Genomic DNA, 19,844 nt, shown 5'->3' with positions numbered 1-19,844 from the left:
AAGCAGATCACCAAGGAGTGTGCCGGCGTTCACAACCTCTCATGTCGAAAGCGCCATGGTGTGAGGCCGCAGGTTCGAGGTGCAAGGTACATGCGTTGCGGCCGAGGTGGAGATCAGCAAGTTACGTGACGGCGCCTCCACACTTTGAGCTCCGGATCGGAGTAGTTCGACTTCCCCGAACTCTGTTGGATTTTGCACATGTTGGAAAACTCAACATCATGTCTCTGTGAAGTGAATGGAATGACGTGCTTATTCTAAAAATATTATTGACAATTCTGTAGATTTTGCGTAGGTAGCAACCCACTATAGATGACACAGACAGTGAACCACAACTCCACATAAACAGCTAGCTCAAACGACCCTAAATTCCACAATCAAAGCATCCATGTTTAATATCTTCAAGAAGACCAGACAACCAAGATAGTGTTTCTTGAACGATGGCCTGCTTTTGCTTGGCTGCTGAACTATCTATTTATATCAATGGCACCCAAATGCCTTGGAATCCTATTGTCATCAAACGACAGAAAGAAACGATAAGTCGGGGTGTACGTTGTAATTGAAGTAATCAATTGATCCTTGGAGGTGGCAAAGTAAGGGTTCGAATGTTTCGTCCTGATTCATCTCCATGTAGATCATGCCAGGTGATTTGCCTGCATTGTGTCGTGTTTTTACCAGGGCAAGTTAGAAGCCTTGGAGGGAATTGAAATTTTACTCAACTCAAATGCAGTCTGACCAAGGGTGACCTGAAGTCCCAAAGTACCGTGAGACCATCTGATGAATTGTGGTTGTTTTATGCAGAGATGATTCTGTTGCTGTCCCAAAGCATTATAATATACACATGATATACACTGTTCAGCTTCTCACGCGCACTGAACTCCCAACTTCCAAATAATATACAGTTCGAAACAGTTCGAAAAAGTCCTGTAGTCCTTGTCATCCTTATTCTCCCTTATCCTCCAGGTCCTCCTTATCCTTCTTATAGAGTAGTTTGGAATCGGATTTGGACAGAGCGCTTTTGGTCATTGGCCGGAGACCCAACTCAGCCATGTGACCCCAAATCCGCTCATGTCGAGCCTCCCACCGTGTGCGCCGACTTTCGATCTCCTCAGCTTTTGGCTTCCACTTGCTTTTCAAGATGCGGCGAATCGATTCCGGCGAGATCTTGAACTCTTCTGCCAAAACCGCGGTAGTGAATCGATCAGGTGCGCTTGCGTGTAGATTTCGAATTCCATCAAGGGCGTCGGGTGAAAGCTTCTTGGGAGGGTTCCAACCGTTTGGAAACTTCTTGTCAAGAGCCTGTTTCTGAATCTTCCAGGGCTCAAGCTTCTTTTTCTTTGTGCCGTCTTGCTTCGCAATATCGGATTTTTTGTCCTTGTCGGCAAACTTGGAGGGTTTCCGATCTTTGCGATCTTTGTTCTTCTTTTTGGAATCGGGATTCTGCTTGGATGACTTCCCTGAGTCCGTGGGTGACTTTTCAGAGGGTGCGCTCGATTCTGCATTAGATCCGGATGGCTTCGGAGCCTCGGCAATGGTATTCTCATGAGTGCTGGGGATTGTAGGTAGCGATTGTTCCTGGACTTGGCGGAACAAGGTGGTCGAGCTGAGCAATCTGGGTTGGTAGAGCGCTTGGGAGCGTACACCCCGGGAGGGGCGTAGATTGCGAGGAGCTTCGGGGCGGAATAGGTTGCGAAAAACAGTCGGCAGGGCTAGCCTGGCTGACGCAGCGCAGTGGGATGCCATTGTGAGTAGTATTTTGAATGCTACAAAAGGAGAGAAAAAGCGCAGATAGAAAGGATGGAAATACGCCACCGATAAGATAACTAATCGATGCCAGAATCTCAAGGCGTCAACAAAGTCAACCATGGTAAGGTAATCTACTAACCTAAAACAACTATTTAACTTAGTTATAGTAAACGTGATGAGTGATAACGAGAAATTGTTCGTATTTCATCGTTAAGTCATCTACAGGAACTTGCAATTAAATCCATATTTGGCACTGCTTCCGAGGTCCTAGGCTTGATTTGAAAAGGTCTTTACCAAATTTCAAAGAATGGATTGGTTGGCAGTGATGTCTAGGCTTTCTTGAGCAGTAATACAATAACGTTGTGTTTTAACGAGCAGTATATCCACCATCCACAGGCAAGCATACTCCAGTGACCCAGCTAGCATCTTCACTTGCCAAAACAACAGCCATTTTGGCAATATCTTCAGGGAAACCGGGGCCTTTCAACGGGTGTCGGCGATTGAGATCTTCCCAAGGTGTAAGATTCGTAGTCGTTTCTTTGAAGATAGCGGTTTGAGTGTCTGCCAAAAGTCAATCTCAAAACACTCACTAGGAAATCTTTCCTTTACTCACATCCAGGGCAAAGTGCGTTAGAATGGATTCTGTGCGGAGCATAGTCCAAGGCGATCTGCCGCGTGAGCTGGCTAACAGCGCCTTTAGATGCACAGTAAGAGGCTGCAAGGCGGCGATTTTAGTTCTGAACTGAGATATGTAGAGGTTGATACTAACGATTCTCCGGTCCCGCAATCATGCCCATAATCGACGAGATGTTGATGATCCATCCTCGGTCCCCTGAAGCATGTGGCTCCTGTGACAGCATCTGTGCAAGGGCGTATTTACAGCCAAGGAAAACCGACTTCACATTTACTCGCATCGTCGTGTCCCATGTTGCTTCATCCGTCAAATGGAGAACCGCAGGGAGCCGTGCCTCAATGCTTATTCCTGCGTTGTTAACCAGGCTGGAAGATTATCAGAGAAGACGAACCAATTAATGGTGAGACTGGAACTAGGCTTCATACATATCGAGTCTTCCATAGACCTCCACAGCTTTCTTGACCAAATCCGCCACCTGAGGGGCATCACCGACATCTGTTTGCACAAAGACGGCCTGTCCACCCTCTTGGATAATTAAACCATGTGTCGTAATTCCAGCTTCCTCCTGAGAACGGGCCGTTGGTGTCAAATCAGCACAGACTACTTTGGCACCCTCTTGCGCAAAGCAAATCGCGATAGCTCGACCTAAGCCCGAAGAAGCACCGGTCACAATGGCAACCTTCTCCTGTAAGCGCAATGACTGTGTCATGTTGCCTTGTTTTGCAGCAGTAAAAATTTAGAACGAATGTGTCTGAAGTTGAGAAGAAAACAAAATGCCCGGAATTGGATATTGTGTTACTGATTATTTAATGGCAATACAACGTAAAGCCTAATTACAGTTCCGCGGAAGAAAGTATTCTGATACTACGTACTCATTGATGATCATGTCCCTAAAGAGCTGCGCCTCGGCTCGCCTTCAATGCTAATTATGTCATGGGAGTAAGTGAAGCTATAAAACGAGGGACAGGAAGAGTGGAGACGGGCGGAGAAGGAAGTCGACCCGAGACGGCGAATCGAAATTTTAAGTATACTCAAAGCGGGATCGTAAGAAGAAGCCGAGCCGAGGGTCTGGTTCCGAAAGGTTTACTGCTCGCGAGATCTACAAGCCCGAGTTGTAGAATGAATTAAGGAATCATGTCGAAAGCTAAGAAGTTTGAATTTAAGACCCCGCCGGTCAAGTGAAAGGTAAAATCTCGGATCACACACTATGATCCACTCCACCGCGTCCACCCCGTCAAGGCCGATGCTTAACACAGCCTTTAGGACCCTCACGATCTCCAGGATCCATTATTAACAGAGACTGGGAGGGTTCAGTGTAGAGAGCTGCAATGAAATTTTCATTCCTTCAAAACGTTGATTGAAGTCATCCTTGCATCCCCACTCCGACGTACTATTAGACTGCCGCCTACACCTTTGCACCTGAATTGGAGACACGACAAGTACCCGTTGTTATGGTTCCCAAAGCAAAGAAGGTAAGAGTTTGGCGTGTAACATCAGCCATGATGCCGATATCATAGAGGAAAACACCACCTTGTTGGACAAATGCAATTCGCACTAGGAAATAAACCAGTTAGAGTCATGGCCCGGCTCCTCACGGTCAACGTGATTGCCTTCTCTCCCCCTTGCCCATTCGTCTTTCAACTTGGCGACATGATATCGAGTGGTCCAACCGAGATCCCTTTCAATCCCAGAAAGTAATTCAAGGACCGCATCTTGCTCGCGGCGTTCCTGAAAGACCTGCCCAGCGACAAACAGAGCTTGTACAGAATTGACCCTAAAAGAGTCTGTTGAATTGGCAAGACTTATACCACACACTTCTCTAGCATGGTAGACGACTTCTCGCAAGGCATGGCGATAGGATCTTAAGCGTGCTGATACAGTCGACCGAATAGCGGTTGACTCTTGCGGCTCATTCGCCAATAACAAAATCTTGGCTTGGTGATAGCTTTGCATTGTTGCCGCACACAAAGGCAAATCAAACCAGATCTGCACAAAGGTATCAAAACTCAGTTCGAATCCCGAGGCTGCTGTGCCCAGTCTCCGCGTGCGGGCAGTCGCAGAGAAAGAAGCGGAAAGAGACTCATGCCATCTCTCTAAATCAGACATCAAGATATTCCACCTCTCCAGAAGATGCTCCTGACTCAATCCGATCACAGGCCGCTCATGGCGTGGTAACGTGTTATTTGCCTGAACAAAAGCGTCCCCGGCAGTAAGGTGGTTTGCAATTTTCCCAAGAATCCACGCTAATTCGTTGCTCTTCATATCTTCTTCTAGTCCAGAGGAGTTTTGGCTTTCTATCACATCTGTTGGGCTGTAGGGCAGAAGCTCCCCATTTTCGTCCGTGGCCAAGCCTGCATTTTGCCAGAGCCGCATGTCTTTCAAGTCCAATCGAGTAGGAGTCTCACTTATGACTGCATTTTTTCGTTAGAAACCCGTTTCGATGAGGATGTGCTCTGAAACTCACAGGCACACAACAAGTCCTGTCTTGCCAGGCTCCAGAATATTGGGCCCTTTATAGCGGTTTGAGGAATAACAATCAGAGAATGACCTGGCATTGAGGCCGATCTATCATCAAACAGGGGTAATGCACTGAGATGAGCTCTCCATGCACTCCCAGGGGCGTCCATCAACTCAAAAGTGCAAAGAATTGCGACAGCGGCGAGCATTTCTTCCCTGCCAGGTAAATTTTGAGAATATGACCCTGAGCTAACAGCGATTTTTAAATGACCAAGGGCTCGGTCATAGTACCTTGCTGAATGATATCGCCACATTTCTTCGTTTGCGAAAGGAAGGCCAATATAGCTTGGAATGGAGCGGGGGTCCGCACCGGTTCGGCTCAAAACCCGACAAACATGTCGCAGATGCTTTGCAGAAAGAGCGCAAACTGCTGATTTTAATAATGCTTTTGTTGCCGCAAAGACAGGCACTCTTGAAGAGAAGTAAGATGTTGTATCAAAAAGATCCATCCTTGGTCATCATTAGCACCAAATTTAATTAAATATCGAATTTCGGATACACACCACTGGCCTGGGCCTTGCTTAAAGTGTCGCAAGAGGTATGAGACGAGAGCTTTTTCTAAAGGATCTGAATCAGATTGGTTGGTGTCAAGAAGTGGGGATTCGTGTCCTCTTGGTGTGCAAAAATCGGTGGTTGGCGTATGGAAGTAGGACGTAGCAGCAGAGACTTCATTATTTGATGCATAATGGTATTCAGGGACGTCACTCGCTTCGCCTGCACCTACTGCTTCTTCTGTTGCGCTTCTTCCTGAATCCGCAACTGACCCTCCTGGTTCCAGGATCCTTGAACTGTCCTTGTTCCCGGGATCTCCCTCGGTGACAAACGTGACTAAATTGGTGTGAGAATACATATATAAATGCTTTTCAAATTGAAACGTACATTCTGAGGGAAGCTCTACCCAAGTGGCCTCCTCCCCGGGCCGATCGACTTGCTTGTCCTGCTGATTGCTAGTACTTTTTCGAGCTCGGTTTGGCGTTGAATCAGTCTGGCTTCGAAAGATAGACTGTTCTCCATAAGAACAGTCTCGGGATGCTTTGATACACTTGCGACATGTTGGCTTAGACTCATCGCATTTCAACTTCCTCCGTTTACATGTCAAACTATAGAATTTGTGAGTCACGACGCTTTGATGGGAAGCATTGTCCGTTTTGTTTGTTTAAAAAAGAAATATGCAATTAAGAATTACAATAGGTGAACGATGCACGTACCAGCCGGAGTAGGAGCGCATGCTTCCCAGCAGGGAATTACCGAGAGCTTGGCTCAACTCAGAGAGCACTTGGGAGTTCCGAAAGGCGTGGTTCAAGTTCAATTAGTCGTGGTAGAGTTGTGACCGAAGGGGGCAAAGTTGCCGGGCCGAGAATGGTACTTCCACTCTTCGGCTCCTTTCCCTTTCTCGTCCCGTCGGCATCTGATTTTTCTCACCCTACAATTTAGCCTAATAGACGTGTACCCACAGTAAAATCCACTCTTCTGCTCATTATCCCGGCAAGATGTGATTTGTAAAATTATTGCGCTTGGGACTGATTTCCCTCTCCTATCGTTTATAAGTCGTTTATTCTAAACGATTTATCGTCAACTGATCTATATCTATGCCTAAAATTCAAATATGTCATCCAATTCGTAAACCACCGCTTTTTCCATCCATTATGCTTCGTTGATATCGCGTTCCCATAAACCGTTCTTTTTGGCTGACTTGCCCTTGAAAGCCTCCTCGATCTGCATAAAGGTTCTTCCTTGCGTTTCATGCATGAAGAAAAAGCTGACAAGAACAGTAATAACACAACATCCACCGAATAAGATGTATGCTCCCCAGCTGCTCTTCGAAAGTAGAATGGGTGTGATCAAAGCCACTGTAAAGTTGCAAACCCAGTTACTCGAATGCGAGAGCGTGGTGGCTGATGCTCTTGTACGCTGAGGCTGGATCTCAGCGCTGTAGACTTTGACAGTGACACCCCAAGTAGCGGAGTATAGAGCCGCAAACAAATAAATGGAGACAATCACGATCCAGCGACCAGCGCCGCCGTGCTTATGAACGGCATCTCCGGCGTACAAGCCGCCCATCAAAAACATTAAAATCGCCATGCCCACGCCGCCGATGAGAATGCTGCTTCTACGACCCCACGCATCGGCATAAAGTAAGCCAGGGATTGTCACGGCAAATATCACGATGGCCGATATACCAGAAGCTAGGAAGCTTGCTTCTGAAGAAGCCAGACCGGCTTTTTGGAAGAGTTCTGGGGCGTACTGCAGATTTGAGGTCAGCTTACCAAGTCCTTTCAAAAATCAAGAAGTGGTGTTTTCTTGAACATACGTAAAGGACTCCATCAATACCACTCAATTGCTGCATGCCCATCAGGAAGACACCAAGTGCAGTCCGGCCTCGAACTTCTTTGGAAAATACCTCCAGAAGTTTGCTAGTCGTTCCGAGTGTCTCCTTCTCAGTTACAGGATCAATCTCCTGCACCTGAACTTGGACCGCAATCTTTTCACGATCCCCAAGATTGACCCCTAACTTTTCCCACGCCTCTTCTGCCTCTTCATAACGACCCTGAAGGCCAAGCCATTGAGGTGACTCCGGCAAAAGCAGCAGGGAGACTCCGCATATGATCATGGCCAAGGCAGAAAGAACAATCCAGGGCACGCGCCACGAGAGTGAGGACTGAATATCCGATGACCCGTAACAGACGAAATACCCTACCACTAAGCCGAGGGTACATGCCAGCTGAGGACCAGTTGTAAGGGCACCTCTCGTCTTGATAGGTGAAATTTCGCAAATCAGCACGACCAAATTGCCAAGAAACAGGCCTTCACCAACACCTTCAACAATGCGGCCCACGATAAACATAGCCAGGTGCACAGCACCCGCTTCGATAGCGGCTCCGACACCGAAAATAAAAGTGCCGATACAGATGCCCTTCGGCCGACCGACACGATCGGCAAGATAGCCAGCAAAGAAGGATGAGATCGCCGCGGGGATCAAGATGCATGAGACAATGAGACCATGGATCGTAGAATTTTGACTTCCTCCGAATTGCGTCTTGAAGTCTGTCATATCGGTAACAGGACCGATGATGCCGGTGTCCATACCGAAGAGAAGGCCATTCAAGGAGCATAAAATGCAGCCCAGTAAGTACTTCGGCGGCCTCTTTACTAGGGTCGGAATCAGGCCCATGATCTCGGCTCGAATTAGGGTTTACCGGGGGATCAACGTTCGGTTTCAAGGTGTTGAAACGGTTGATTCAACTTGTGGGATATGAAAGACTTCTTCGAAAATCACTGGGGCAGTGGTTATTTTAGTTGATAGATAAGACGGATAATCGAAATCCCATGCTAGCCCAAGCTGAAAATTTTTACACTCATGTGCAGTTTTCCCGCTGAAATTTACTCCATATTCACCTGAATTTGTGGGAATACCCACGTGCATGTCATTTTGGTTCCAAAGCCCACAATATCTTGTGCATCCCACGTTTGGGCAGCTGTTTCCTGCCATGATTTCTTCGTTGGCCCCTCCCCCCACTTGGATCTGGATTCCGGTAGATGCGCGGGCGGGAACCCTATGGATCCCGAGTGATCTCGGCCCGAAAGCGGTAATCAAGCCGAGTCGAGCTAGAGTGTATGGCTGATGACCCACAAATCTAGGGAGCTGTGAGACTCTATTGTTCAAGGTTTTGAGATTATAGAGACGGGTCTCAGACCTCGGATCTGATTGTGTTCTCCAATAAAACATCTGGGCAGTAAAAACTATAATTGATCTATGAATTATTGTTCATTTTACTAATTCTAGCTTGCAAGTATCAATACATAGTCCATCTTGGGGTAGTTGTAATGTACCTCTAATCTTGGGATGCGAGTCCCAGAACAAAGCCAACATTTTTATATGCACCCAACGCCATAAGACATTATTATACACTCTGAGACCTTTATTGACTCAATGGCCTAACTTTGGATCTCTTTCACGATCTTCACAGTCGTGGCATACTGATTTGGACGAGTGTCTCTTTAACTTGTCCATCTCAATTCCCTCTTCTTCATGCCCAGTCACTGTCAAACCTGTTGTCATGACCATGTCCGAATGATCATTATCTGAAATTGACCATTTGGTTTCAAGGCCTTCAGTACTTGAAGTTGAGCCACGGCGTCGATTAACACTGGGCTTTTTGCTGCTGGGAGGGTACGACAAGGGGAGACTCCTCGGCTTGGAATTCGCGGAGCTGACCTCACGACGTAGGATATATCGACGGAATATGGGGGACATGGTGGGGAGATTAATACAGACGACTCCAATGCTAGTTTCGACCGAAGTCCAGACAGTCCCTTGAGTGTTTGCCCCTAAGTGGAAATCCGTGTAAGTGGTGATAACAAGGCGTGGGTAGATAGGGATGGAATGTGTTTCGTTCCGAGACTCACATAGTGGATCTGGATCATCCGGGGATGTTAAAAGCGCGATTCGGATCACACTCACGACCGTGACACTGTTCATATTTCTGATTAGATTAAATGTCTGAATCTTCTGGGTATGAAATTCACTCACAAGGCCCCGAGCGCAAACACTGCGATTAGAGCAAGTCTCTCACTAGTCGGTCGATGAAGACCCCAGACGATCGGAATGGGAAGTACCAGTAGTAAAACGTCGGTCGCAAGATTGGTACCGGCAATGGCCCGAAAATAAGTGATTGTGGGAAGACAGTGTCCAGGAGTAGTGTGAACCCAGAACTTTGACAGTGGCTCGCAGACCATGAGACCGCTAGCCAAAGCTCCAACAAACCAGGCAAAGAGCATTGCACTGATAGTGTACAACGCCATTCGAATCTTTTTCCCTCCACTAAAAAGTCGCCAATAAAAAAGCACCATGGTCACTTTGATAGATGGCATGCAAATTGTATATATCATGATCACTGAGTATAGTGTCTAGACTCAGTCGTCAGCCCTTTTCTTCCTCAACGGGCTATCCAGAATGTTGGTGAAATGCGAACCTTTGCGGTGCACGTAATGGAGGCAGCTTCATTAGGGACGTTCGCGCCATGCTTGCCCATATTGCAGCCCACGCCTGTGGATGATATAGGTGAGTTGATGCCGTAGACAGCAAGAGTTCGATCATGCGCCGGTATACTTACTGACAAACTGGCTGATATTGAACGCATAGGAAAGAAACTAATGGCGGTGACGTTTAGTTGACATTCCAAATAGATAGTAGCCTTGGCTCTGCAACTTACCAAGGCAAGTAAACTGCACCAATCATCCCACCATAAACCAGACCTCATCATCCACCGAGAAAAGAACCGCAAGGCATCGGAAGCAGTCGCCAAGATCATCAAAGCGACCGAGACGCCCACGATGAGCGGCTGCTGGCCCGTCAAGGCCATTTCTTGGAAAGAAAGGTCAATCACATAGACTGATCGGGAAGAGAGAACATGAGAAGCGTGTTGAAGGTGGCCAGGGATGACCATAGGGCTAGATTATTATCAAAGCCTGGAGCACGATCATCTATCCGTCTACTATATTAGGTAGGGACATTGAAATCCTGCACGGTATACATGCAGTATGTACATGGGTGATCCTGAAATCCTGATCTCATCGGGACCAGCCCAAATATTCACATTCCAACTACTGAGCTTCGCAATGTTACCAACATCTGCCAATCCATCAGGCATATCATCATACTGCTTATGCTAAAGACTGAGTTATCCATCATCATCCAAGCCAGGTATCCGATCTTAGGTTCTGATCGGAAAACAAGCCACAATATGACACCAACCGGGCACGCTGTTGAGTTTGTCGGGGTCATGTAAATTGAATACATTGACCCACCCGAGTAACACCTTACGCTGATCAATACCACGATTAGAATTGAGACTGTCAGCCTCCCGAACGAAGGACCAATAAGGTGATTACTTATTGGTCTGCACTTAGACGGTGCCGGCTTGCGACAACCGCGGGTACCAACACCTTGCGATTGATCGGCAACCTGCATGACGCTAGGGTGGATGATGTGCAATTATGTAGATTTGCCGTACGTATCTGATTCAATCCCTAGTCGGTTTACCCGATAGGGAAATAATTTGCGAACTATTGCGAACGAATGGATTTTTTTTTTGTCGTCTCACATGCTCTCGCCTTTTCTCCAATAAAGTGTTCTCGGAAAATCAAAGGATACCGAAGCTGACAGCTATCAACGCTAGAATAAATTCACCTCGTTTGTCCCCAGGCTCTAATAAGGAAGCCGGAACAAACAATGCTGACGTGGAGTGCCGAGCAGACCTGTCACATTTCATATGATCGACGCTAACAGACCATTAAGCTTCTCCCTGCACGGGCCTACAAATTAGAGCAATAGTCAACGCAAGGGTTAGTTGGTCTCATTCTTTGGGGTGGAAAGTCTTGAACTTTTTACCAAGGGCGCGTACAAATTCTGCTCGGGGGTAAACGTTGACTTTCTCGTATGTGAGTACATCCATAGCCTGGGTTCCGCCTTCAATCCATCGGCAGGTCGTTACCCATGTTCCAGTACTGTAATTTGCACATATGTATGCAGTGAAAGAACAAATTATGAGAAAGCATAAGATTGGAAATCAGTTACCGTAAATTTGTAACCCAACCGGATATCGGCATTATGCATGGGTCCACCTTCGTACATTTCCTGGCTCGAGACAGTAGTCCGTAAATTAGACGCTGCTGGACACGAATATGGTTGAGGGATTTGTCGTCAAAGGCATCATCCATAATCATAAGAAAAACTCTTCAATACATGCCCTGTAGCTCTTTTGTATGCAGACAGGGAGGAAAATGGCACAAAACAAAGAAGAGAATTAACGTTGAAAATAAAATCCCGCCCAGATCCACAGTCCAGCAATCTAGTGATGAATCAACTGCACCCCACCTTCGGACTTTTGGAGACTGGTAAATGAGTAGCGACGGAGCTTGTCTCCCTTCCAGGCCAGCAGGCCGGCGAGGGAGAATGCAATGACGCTGAAAAGCGCCATCATCCCAAATACCCAGGCCGTACCTACAGTATCTTGCCACTCGCGGATGAAGAAAGGAATAACAACACCCAGTGCCAGCCGCCAAAAATTCAGGATACTGAAAACTTCTTGTGAGTGATCTGTAAAGCATTCCACGCCATAGTTCACTATGACTGGAACAAGGGAGACCTCGGTGAGCTGTATCAAGAAGATTGCCAGGCCCAAGACCATGTAATGTAAATGGTACTGTAAGCCAGCACCAAACAGCCCTAGCGCGATAGGAAGCACAATTGCTGGCATACAGAGCAGAGGGAAAAGCCGATTCTCGGGCTTCCAGACTCCGTTGCAGTATCGACGGGTGAACCACAATGGAATGCGATCATTGAGAAAAAAGCCCCATGTCTCAGCGGCAGCTACACCCAGCCACTGGATAAAAGTGAAACAGGCGACCTGGAGGGCAGAGAATGAATAGCCGCCCTCCTCGATCGGGGATCCCAGGAACACCGAAGTCAGTGTCACCACGCCTACAGCCCATCCAAAGGCCAAGAAGAGAACGGCACTAGTCAAGATAGTCACTGGGCAAGCAGCGACCAGGAGTAAGGTTTTTGCAGATCGTCGGCCATCTTCCTTGGACCGGGGAACGGTCGCAGTCCCCGGCAAGAAAGTAGCAATTCGGTTGGGGAACCACTCCTTAGGAAGACGAGGGTATACCTTTCCATCACGCGAGAATCCAGTCTCCTCTAGAAATAGAAACACGATAATTGCAAGAAATCCCTCGGCGCCAACACCCCACCAGAACTGGACCGACCAGGGTGCATATTCGACAATGAACCCACTCAATGTCGGACCAAACTGGACACCGAACAGGGTACATATGCCGTAAACAGCGAATGCTTTTCCACGCTGATGTAGGAAGAAGAGGTCCAAAACAATACCAGCTCCGATAGTCGAGGCGACAGAGCCGAACGTCCCACCGACCCAGCGAGAGATGATAAAAGGGATGTAGTCATTCTCTCCAGTCATGCACGCGGACCAGACACTACATCCCAGCATCCCAAGCAGACCCCAGAAGATACAAGAGCTCCGCCCAATCCGCTGGGCCAGGATTGCCCATAGGAAGGGACCGGTTGCCAGCCCGGCGATCCCAGCCGATGCCTGCCATGCAGGGGCATGTCAGTAATGCTCCGAGAGGAAGAACAAAAAGGGGGCAAGAAAAACAAAAGATCGTCCCCAGAAGAACACAAAAACACGTGGAAATCCCGTGGAAAGTTCCACGCTTCATGACTTACCGAGTAGGATAATTCATTCACAGCCTTGTGGTAAACCTTCGCCTGCGCGAAAAACCCCGACTGGTTGGCCAAAGTCTGCGCAATTCCGATCCAAGTACACACTGAAACCAATCCCAAGATACCGATTTTCTTGCGCAGTGGCCAGTTCAACGGATCTGCCGCGTCACTGCTGGGTTGTGGAACTAGCAGGAGGCCAGACGGTGTATGTCTCAATTTCTCAGGCGCATCATTCCTCTCTATATCTTCGAGTATAACCATGGTGTACCAGAGTATGTGCCAAAGGAAATAAAAGGACTATACATTGACACCAGGAGGAAGAGATAGAAGACTCGGAGAGAAAAAAAAAAAGAAAAAGAATCAAAGGAAACATGTAAGACGTGTTCCAGAAAAGGGAGAGAAGCAGAAAGGAACAAGTCATAAAATTCGGCAGTTTACATTAAAAGGCATGGCATTTCACCTTGGCATACACTTTGTGCAAGGGTATAACCTTGGAAGCTTGGAATTAGGCACTGAATTATACAACCAGCTATACAGCTTTCATTATTCAATGCGGGACATGCGCCCGGGGCTCCGCGCCAGTGATTGACTAGTTGCCTTTAGTTCACTTCGATGTTTGATGCATCTGGCATGAACCTTGCAGGGGGGCCGTTCCCCCAAGGGATCACCCCCTCGGCATCTTTTCTTTTCTCTTCCAAGGTTTCCATAGTCTTCAATGGGAAAAATAGCCTACGGTCGTAACACAGGAAATTGAAGAAAATTCTTGGCATTGTGATCCCAAAATGGCCATCGAACAGACTGTAAGTATATTCTGACACCTGGGGGAAGGCGAAATGGTACTAATGGAAGTATGACGCTTAGGGCCATCGTCCTCATCATGCTTTCAAGATCTTGATTGTCGGCTGCGGGTTAGGTGAGAGTATCCCTCGTTCGCCCGTAAAGCTAGGAGACTTACAAATTAATCAATAGGCGGATTGACCTGCGCCATCGCCTGCCTAAGAGAAGGCCTACAGGTAACAATGGTGGAGCAAGCAAGTGAATTAGGAGAGGTACATCAACGGAAAACAGACAGAATTCCTCCTAAAATATTAATCATCATGACACTAGATCGGAGCAGGTATTCAAATGCCACCTAACGCGGTGCGCGTGATGGATGATTTCGGTTTAGTCGAGAAACTCGAAAAAGCCGGTGCCGTCAACATTTCCGGCCATTGTCTGCTCAAGTACAGTAATGGAGACTCCATCGCCACGCGTCCTGGCCACGTGTGGCAACGGAAACATTTTGGACAAGCGTGGTATGTGATTCACCGTGCGGATTACCACCGTGTCTTGCGCGAGGAAGCTACTAGACTGGGTGCGACAATTCGTCTCGCGTCGGAAGTCATTTCGGCCGACTCGAAGACTACCTCCGTGGTTCTCGCTTCCCAGGAGAGGTTGTATGCGGATATCATTATTGGTGCCGATGGTAGGTGACACGACGGGAATCTCTGTGTAGCACCCAAACTCTAATGCGCATCTGATCTGATCTAGGACTGCGGTCGGTGGTTCGTAACGAGGTCCTTGGCTACCATGTGGGCCCTAGTGACACGGGTGATCTTGCCTATCGAGCAACGTTTCCCAAAGAGCGGGTAGAGGCTCTTGATGAGTCCTTGATTGAGCCTTCGCTCCGGTGCTGGCTGGGACCTCATCAGCATGCGGTCTTGTATCCGGTGCGCGGTGGCTCTACGTATAACCTTGTTTTAGTGTTCGTTTACCTCTTCATCATCAGCCATTTCTCATATTATGGGACTAACAGATTTCAGATGTCCTGATGATCTACCACCGGGCGTGGCCACGGAAGAGGGAAATACGCAAGAGATGCGAAATTTATTCAAAGGATGGGATCCAAGGCAAGGGTACCCTGAGTATGACTTGGAATTCCACTTGAGCTAACTATTCTTTGATAGATTGACAAAGATGATCGCACAAGTCGACAATGCCCTCAAATGGAAGATCTGCCACATGAAGGAGTTGGATACCTGGTGCAGGGTAAGACCCTGAATGTTCCACAGCAATAGTGAGAGCAGCAGCTAATGCAAGCACAGGGATCCATTGCTCTTCTAGGAGATGCATGCCATCCCACCCTACCCTACCAAGCCCAAGGTGCCGCAATGGCCGTCGAAGACGGAGCTGCTCTAGGCGTCCTTCTAGGGAAACTCTCAAGAAGTGGTCTCCCTGCTTCCAAGGTTCCTGATGTCCTGCATTTATACGAGCTCATTCGCAAGCAGAGAACGACTATCAATGTCCAAGGCGCCGTCGCAAATCAGAAACTATACCATATGGTTGACGGACCCGAGGCGGATGCCCGGGATGAAGCCTTCCTTCACGTGGATTGGGAGAATCCCGATCATGATTTTCAGTTTGGATGGGGCCACGTGGGGTACCTCAAGCGATTGATGGCGTTCAATGCGACTGTTGACGCAGGTCGGCAATTCGATGAGTGGGTAGCGGAGATAGGACAGTGAAGGCGTGGAATCAGTTTTGATCCGACATCCCACATACTGATCTCCGAGATTCCGATTGGTACATCGTGCTTGGACCGCGACCCACCAGTTCATCGCATCTTAATTTCAGCTTGAAGCTAAGAAAAATAGCTTTTTTTTCATTTTAAATGATGAAGGCTTCTTTTTTTGATAGTCAACCTATTGCAATGCGATGAAAGACCGTATTTGACGTTTCCATTGATTGTTGTATAGATCCAAAGTCAGGAACCTCCCGCGCGCGACCCAAGGTTGAGGATTCCTGATCGACTGGAATGATCAACAAATTTAGCGCGGAATGAAGCTCCATGTTTGTTACTCTGTTTAGGTTTTTTTCCCTCTTCACTTGAACTTGGCTTGATAGCTTGTCAAGCTCTCAACTAGTCGCTCATTGATTTCGTCACCCCACACCTCCTTTCGTGTTCCCCGCCACTCTTTTTCTTCGACTCCCCAACCTCCATTGGGCCCCAACGAATGCGTCCGAGTGACATGCAAACACCCCGCTCAGGGGACTGAGATACCATCCCACCATGGCGACCACCGCACCTCTAAGCGCAAAAAGCAAGCTCGCCGGTCCTGGCGCGTCCCTGAAAATCACCCCCTCCAACTCCCCCGTACTCAGACCTGGGTCCCGATCTCCCAGCAAATCATCCCACCAGTCCATACTCTCCCTTCAGACAGTCATTGGAACTTCCACCACAACCCCCAATGGATTCTCCAGCCATGATCAGAGCAAGAGCTTCGCGCTATGCGCCGGTTCCGCTGCTGTCCTTGCCGAACTGGATGACGACGCCAACGTCACCCAACGATTCTTTCGAGCTCGTCCTTCCGCCACAAGTGTAAACCCGACCTCCTCCTTCTATAACCAAGGGACCCCGCCATCTACACCAGACCCCCGATCACGATCCTTATCCCACATTCGCTCCAACCCTCACCTCAATGTTCCCAATGGATCTCCCTCGAACGAACTCTCGGACAATGGCAGCCCACGCGCGTGGTCTTCCAGGGAGAGAGTCAAGGCTGTAACTAGTGTCTCCATCAGTCCTAATGGGCGGTTCCTAGCTGTAGGAGAGGTGAGTGCGATGAGACAATGCCACAATCTGTAAGATGGAATTTGACAGTGGGCTAGACTGGCTACAACCCTCGAGTTTTGATCTTCTCAACCGCCAAAGACGCTTCACCCGATGTTCCGCTCTCTATACTCTCAGAACACACATTCGGTGTGCGCAGTCTAGCTTTCAGTCCCGATTCGACATACCTGGCTACCTTGGGCACCATGAACGATGGATTTCTTTTGATTTGGGCTATTAATCTCAAGAATGGCTCGGCCAGATTACACTCGGCAAACAAGTGCACATCGTTCATTCGTGACATGTGCTGGGTTGGCCAATCGCTGGTTACGTATGTGGCCAACATTGCTGAACCTGTGATAAATGGCTAATGAATTGATAGAACCGGTGTACGCCATGTTAAGGTATGGAGGCTACCAGCTCCCCAACGCCCTGTTTCTCCAACCAAGTCCCGGTTGCACGCAGATGGGGCCGCTCCCTCACCAAGCCCCGCTCCCAAGGCTCTCACAGGAAGAAACTGTCTACTGGGAGCTTTAGGTGATAATACATTTAGCTGTATTTCCAGTATTTCGGATCAAGAGGCGGTGGTTAGCACTGAATCGGGTGCCGTGTGTCTCCTCGATGATCGGGAAGGGTCTCAAAAGTTATCATTTGTGACCCAACTTGGATTTGGCATAAGCTCCCTAGCCGTCGATTTCGATCGAGAAGCGATTTGGCTCGGTGGTCGCGGAAAGAAGATGCAGAAATTATCCTTCGACTCGCTCCGGATAGCGCCCTCATCGACAACTATGTCGCCTGCCAGATCGGGAAGAGCCACACCAGCACCAGACAAGCTGTGCAAAGCCCCTGCAATTACTTGTATGGGATTCCTTTTCTCGCATCTGGTCACAGTTGAGGCAGACCGCGAAATCAATATATATTCGATGGATGCTTTACGCGACGAAGGTGCGCAAGAAAACGGGCAGACTTCCATGCAGGCCCACCGAGACCCAGTACTCGGTATTCGACGCCTGACGAAGCCGAAGAAATCTTTGGCCGATTTTTTTTCGTGGTCTCGAAACGGTACTGTCAATTTCTGGGAGGCTCCGGATAAGTGCCTATCTTCGCAGACTGTGCCTCTTGAGCAAGCAGCTGCCGTGGACGAAGATGTTGCCAATGAGTTGAAAGTCTTGAGAGCTGCAGACAAAGCAGAATGGTTCGTCTCGGGTGACAAATTCGGAGTTCTAAAACTCCTCTCAGCCAACCCATGGGCTTGTGTTACTGAAGCGCGTGCTCATGGTGCTGAGATCACCGACATTGCCATCCATGCTTCACCTGATTCTTGCCTTATCGCTAGCTCTGGTCGAGATCGAATGGTGCAACTTTTCCAGAAAACCGACGACACATTGCAACTAATTCAAACCATGGATGAGCACGTCGGCGCAGTGGGGCAGCTTCTATTCATGAATGATGGCGAGAAGCTGTTGTCTAGTTCTGCAGACCGGACAGTCATTGTCAGAGAGCGTGCAACCCGAGAGGAGAATGGAGCAACTTCAGTTGCCTATCTTATTTCTCGGGTCATTACTCTAAAGGCATCTCCCGTGTCCATGGCGTTCTGCCCTGACGATTCAAACACGCTCTATGTATCCACCATGGATCGAAATGTTTCGAAATTCGACATTCCCTCTGGACGACAGCTCCATTGCTTCCGTGCATCTGATTCTGAAGGGAATGATGCCGTGATAATGGGATCCTTGACTGTTACGTCGGAAATTCCAGGACAATGCCCGAAACTACTCATCGGACTTTCCAGCACGGACAAGTCTATTCGCGTATATGACTTGGAAAGAGATATCCTTCTCACTGGAGAGTTCGGTCACACAGAAGGCGTATGTGACGTTCTGCTCATGGAAGAAGCCGATGACTCGGATAAATCATGCCCGCAGCGAAATTTGATATCCGCTGGCATGGATGGTATTTTGATGATCTGGAACCTCTCTGTGCAACCTCAGCCATCTCCAGATCAGGTCAATGGAAACGAGGACGACGGCCCGATCAAGGAGATGGCAGCAGCCAAGCCGCCTCTTCGCAAGGTGCTTTCGAGGAGCGAGTTAGCTGGATTCCGTCCAGAGAATCCCTTGGGAACACCCACACCGGTTCGCGAACTCTCTCCGACCCTATCCAGGAAACTGTCCAAGCTCTCCTTGACACCATCAAACCTGAAGAACCATTCCCTTGCAGAAACACCATCACCTCCTAATCGTCTTTCGCCAACATCCTACACTTCAGTCAATCACAACCGTCGATCCCCTTCACCAGTGAGCCCGAAATCAAGGCCTTCAGTTTCCAGGAAATCCAGCAGTATTAGGAACTCAAATCGCCGTACGTCTCTCGATTTTCGAGCACGCACGAAGCAATCGAGCCGCAGCGAGTTTGGAAGCCTGGAAATGTCCAGCGAGCAACTATGTCGCACTCTACGAGCGTATCGAAAGAAGCTTCATGGCTCATCCCAGCAAATAGAAGCGCAGAAGGAGCTCGAGCGTGAACTTAGTCTCACGCTTCATGCCGTGAATGCGCGGTCACTCAGCGACGAAAGTGCCGAGACAGAAACAGACAGTAGCGGCAAAGACATGGATCGCAAACCCAGTTTCTCCTCTTCTTCCCCAAGATCTCCTCAACAGCTTCGTCATGTGCCCTCGACTCCGTCACTACGTCACAGGAATGTACCCAAACTCAGGAGTCAATCTTACGACGCAACCACCAATGAATAATCACTTTCCAGGTTTCTGGAATGGTCACAAGCACCATTTAATCGCATCTTGAGCGGCTACGATGTTGCGAGTAGGTGACTCTCCGTGACATATGACGTTGCTGAAGTTTATGATCAGGGCCCACAATGCCTTTGAAATCTGCGAGAATCATTCCTCGTTTCCATATTTTCTTTCACTTCGTCATCTTTCTTTTATTTTTCTTTGCTATCTTCTATGGTGACTTGGACTTCTTCGTTCTTTCCATCCCTTCCCTTCTATCATCTCATATGCTCCTTGCATCCCTCTACCACTTAGGGAGGGCGACATCTGTCTTGCTGCTTCTCACATTTTTCACTTCTGATGATACCCATATTACTCTACCTGGCT

At 48.3% G+C, this 19,844-nt stretch overlaps 9 protein-coding genes across 9 annotated transcripts; 2 read left to right on the top strand and 7 right to left on the bottom strand.

Moving 5' to 3' along the window:
* Positions 1-939: 939 nt before the first annotated feature.
* On the bottom strand, positions 940-1,740 carry rrg9 (mitochondrial ribosome assembly protein RRG9; the record flags this gene model as incomplete). Its single annotated transcript, XM_057115528.1, has 1 exon — positions 940-1,740. The coding sequence occupies one exon, from the start codon at positions 1,738-1,740 to the stop codon at positions 940-942; it is 801 nt and encodes a 266-aa protein (XP_056975668.1).
* Positions 1,741-2,110: 370 nt separating this feature from the next.
* On the bottom strand, positions 2,111-3,086 carry N7484_005107 (SDR family NAD(P)-dependent oxidoreductase; the record flags this gene model as incomplete). Its single annotated transcript, XM_057115527.1, has 4 exons — positions 2,111-2,304; positions 2,357-2,458; positions 2,513-2,742; positions 2,803-3,086. The coding sequence occupies 4 exons, from the start codon at positions 3,084-3,086 to the stop codon at positions 2,111-2,113; spliced, it is 810 nt and encodes a 269-aa protein (XP_056975667.1).
* Positions 3,087-3,931: 845 nt separating this feature from the next.
* Positions 3,932-4,750, bottom strand: N7484_005106 (uncharacterized protein; the record flags this gene model as incomplete). Its single annotated transcript, XM_057115526.1, has 1 exon — positions 3,932-4,750. One exon carries the CDS (start codon positions 4,748-4,750, stop codon positions 3,932-3,934), a length of 819 nt encoding a protein of 272 aa, XP_056975666.1.
* A 1,788-nt stretch (positions 4,751-6,538) lies between these two features.
* On the bottom strand, positions 6,539-8,066 carry N7484_005105 (putative MFS sugar transporter; the record flags this gene model as incomplete). Its single annotated transcript, XM_057115525.1, has 2 exons — positions 6,539-7,138; positions 7,206-8,066. 2 exons carry the CDS (start codon positions 8,064-8,066, stop codon positions 6,539-6,541), a joined length of 1,461 nt encoding a protein of 486 aa, XP_056975665.1.
* Positions 8,067-8,822: 756 nt separating this feature from the next.
* Positions 8,823-9,673, bottom strand: N7484_005104 (uncharacterized protein; the record flags this gene model as incomplete). Its single annotated transcript, XM_057115524.1, has 2 exons — positions 8,823-9,366; positions 9,426-9,673. 2 exons carry the CDS (start codon positions 9,671-9,673, stop codon positions 8,823-8,825), a joined length of 792 nt encoding a protein of 263 aa, XP_056975664.1.
* Positions 9,674-9,831: 158 nt separating this feature from the next.
* N7484_005103 (uncharacterized protein) lies at positions 9,832-10,257 on the bottom strand (the record flags this gene model as incomplete). Its single annotated transcript, XM_057115523.1, has 3 exons — positions 9,832-9,941; positions 10,009-10,045; positions 10,108-10,257. 3 exons carry the CDS (start codon positions 10,255-10,257, stop codon positions 9,832-9,834), a joined length of 297 nt encoding a protein of 98 aa, XP_056975663.1.
* Positions 10,258-11,745: 1,488 nt separating this feature from the next.
* On the bottom strand, positions 11,746-13,400 carry N7484_005102 (uncharacterized protein; the record flags this gene model as incomplete). The annotated part of the gene is made up of 2 exons (XM_057115522.1): positions 11,746-13,008; positions 13,143-13,400. The coding sequence occupies 2 exons, from the start codon at positions 13,398-13,400 to the stop codon at positions 11,746-11,748; spliced, it is 1,521 nt and encodes a 506-aa protein (XP_056975662.1).
* A 521-nt stretch (positions 13,401-13,921) lies between these two features.
* N7484_005101 (Salicylate hydroxylase) lies at positions 13,922-15,643 on the top strand (the record flags this gene model as incomplete). The annotated part of the gene is made up of 8 exons (XM_057115521.1): positions 13,922-13,939; positions 14,001-14,052; positions 14,109-14,188; positions 14,247-14,604; positions 14,670-14,883; positions 14,942-15,034; positions 15,086-15,167; positions 15,224-15,643. The coding sequence occupies 8 exons, from the start codon at positions 13,922-13,924 to the stop codon at positions 15,641-15,643; spliced, it is 1,317 nt and encodes a 438-aa protein (XP_056975661.1).
* A 545-nt stretch (positions 15,644-16,188) lies between these two features.
* N7484_005100 (WD40 repeat domain-containing protein) lies at positions 16,189-19,478 on the top strand (the record flags this gene model as incomplete). Its single annotated transcript, XM_057115520.1, has 3 exons — positions 16,189-16,731; positions 16,788-17,059; positions 17,111-19,478. The coding sequence occupies 3 exons, from the start codon at positions 16,189-16,191 to the stop codon at positions 19,476-19,478; spliced, it is 3,183 nt and encodes a 1,060-aa protein (XP_056975660.1).
* Positions 19,479-19,844: the final 366 nt, after the last annotated feature.

Source organism: Penicillium longicatenatum (assembly GCF_028827895.1).
Source record: "Penicillium longicatenatum strain IBT 33135 chromosome Unknown contig_2_segment0_segment0, whole genome shotgun sequence".
NCBI lineage: Eukaryota > Fungi > Ascomycota > Eurotiomycetes > Eurotiales > Aspergillaceae > Penicillium > Penicillium longicatenatum.
Note: the sequence above shows the minus strand (reverse complement) of the source record. Positions and strands in the feature narration are given on the sequence as shown.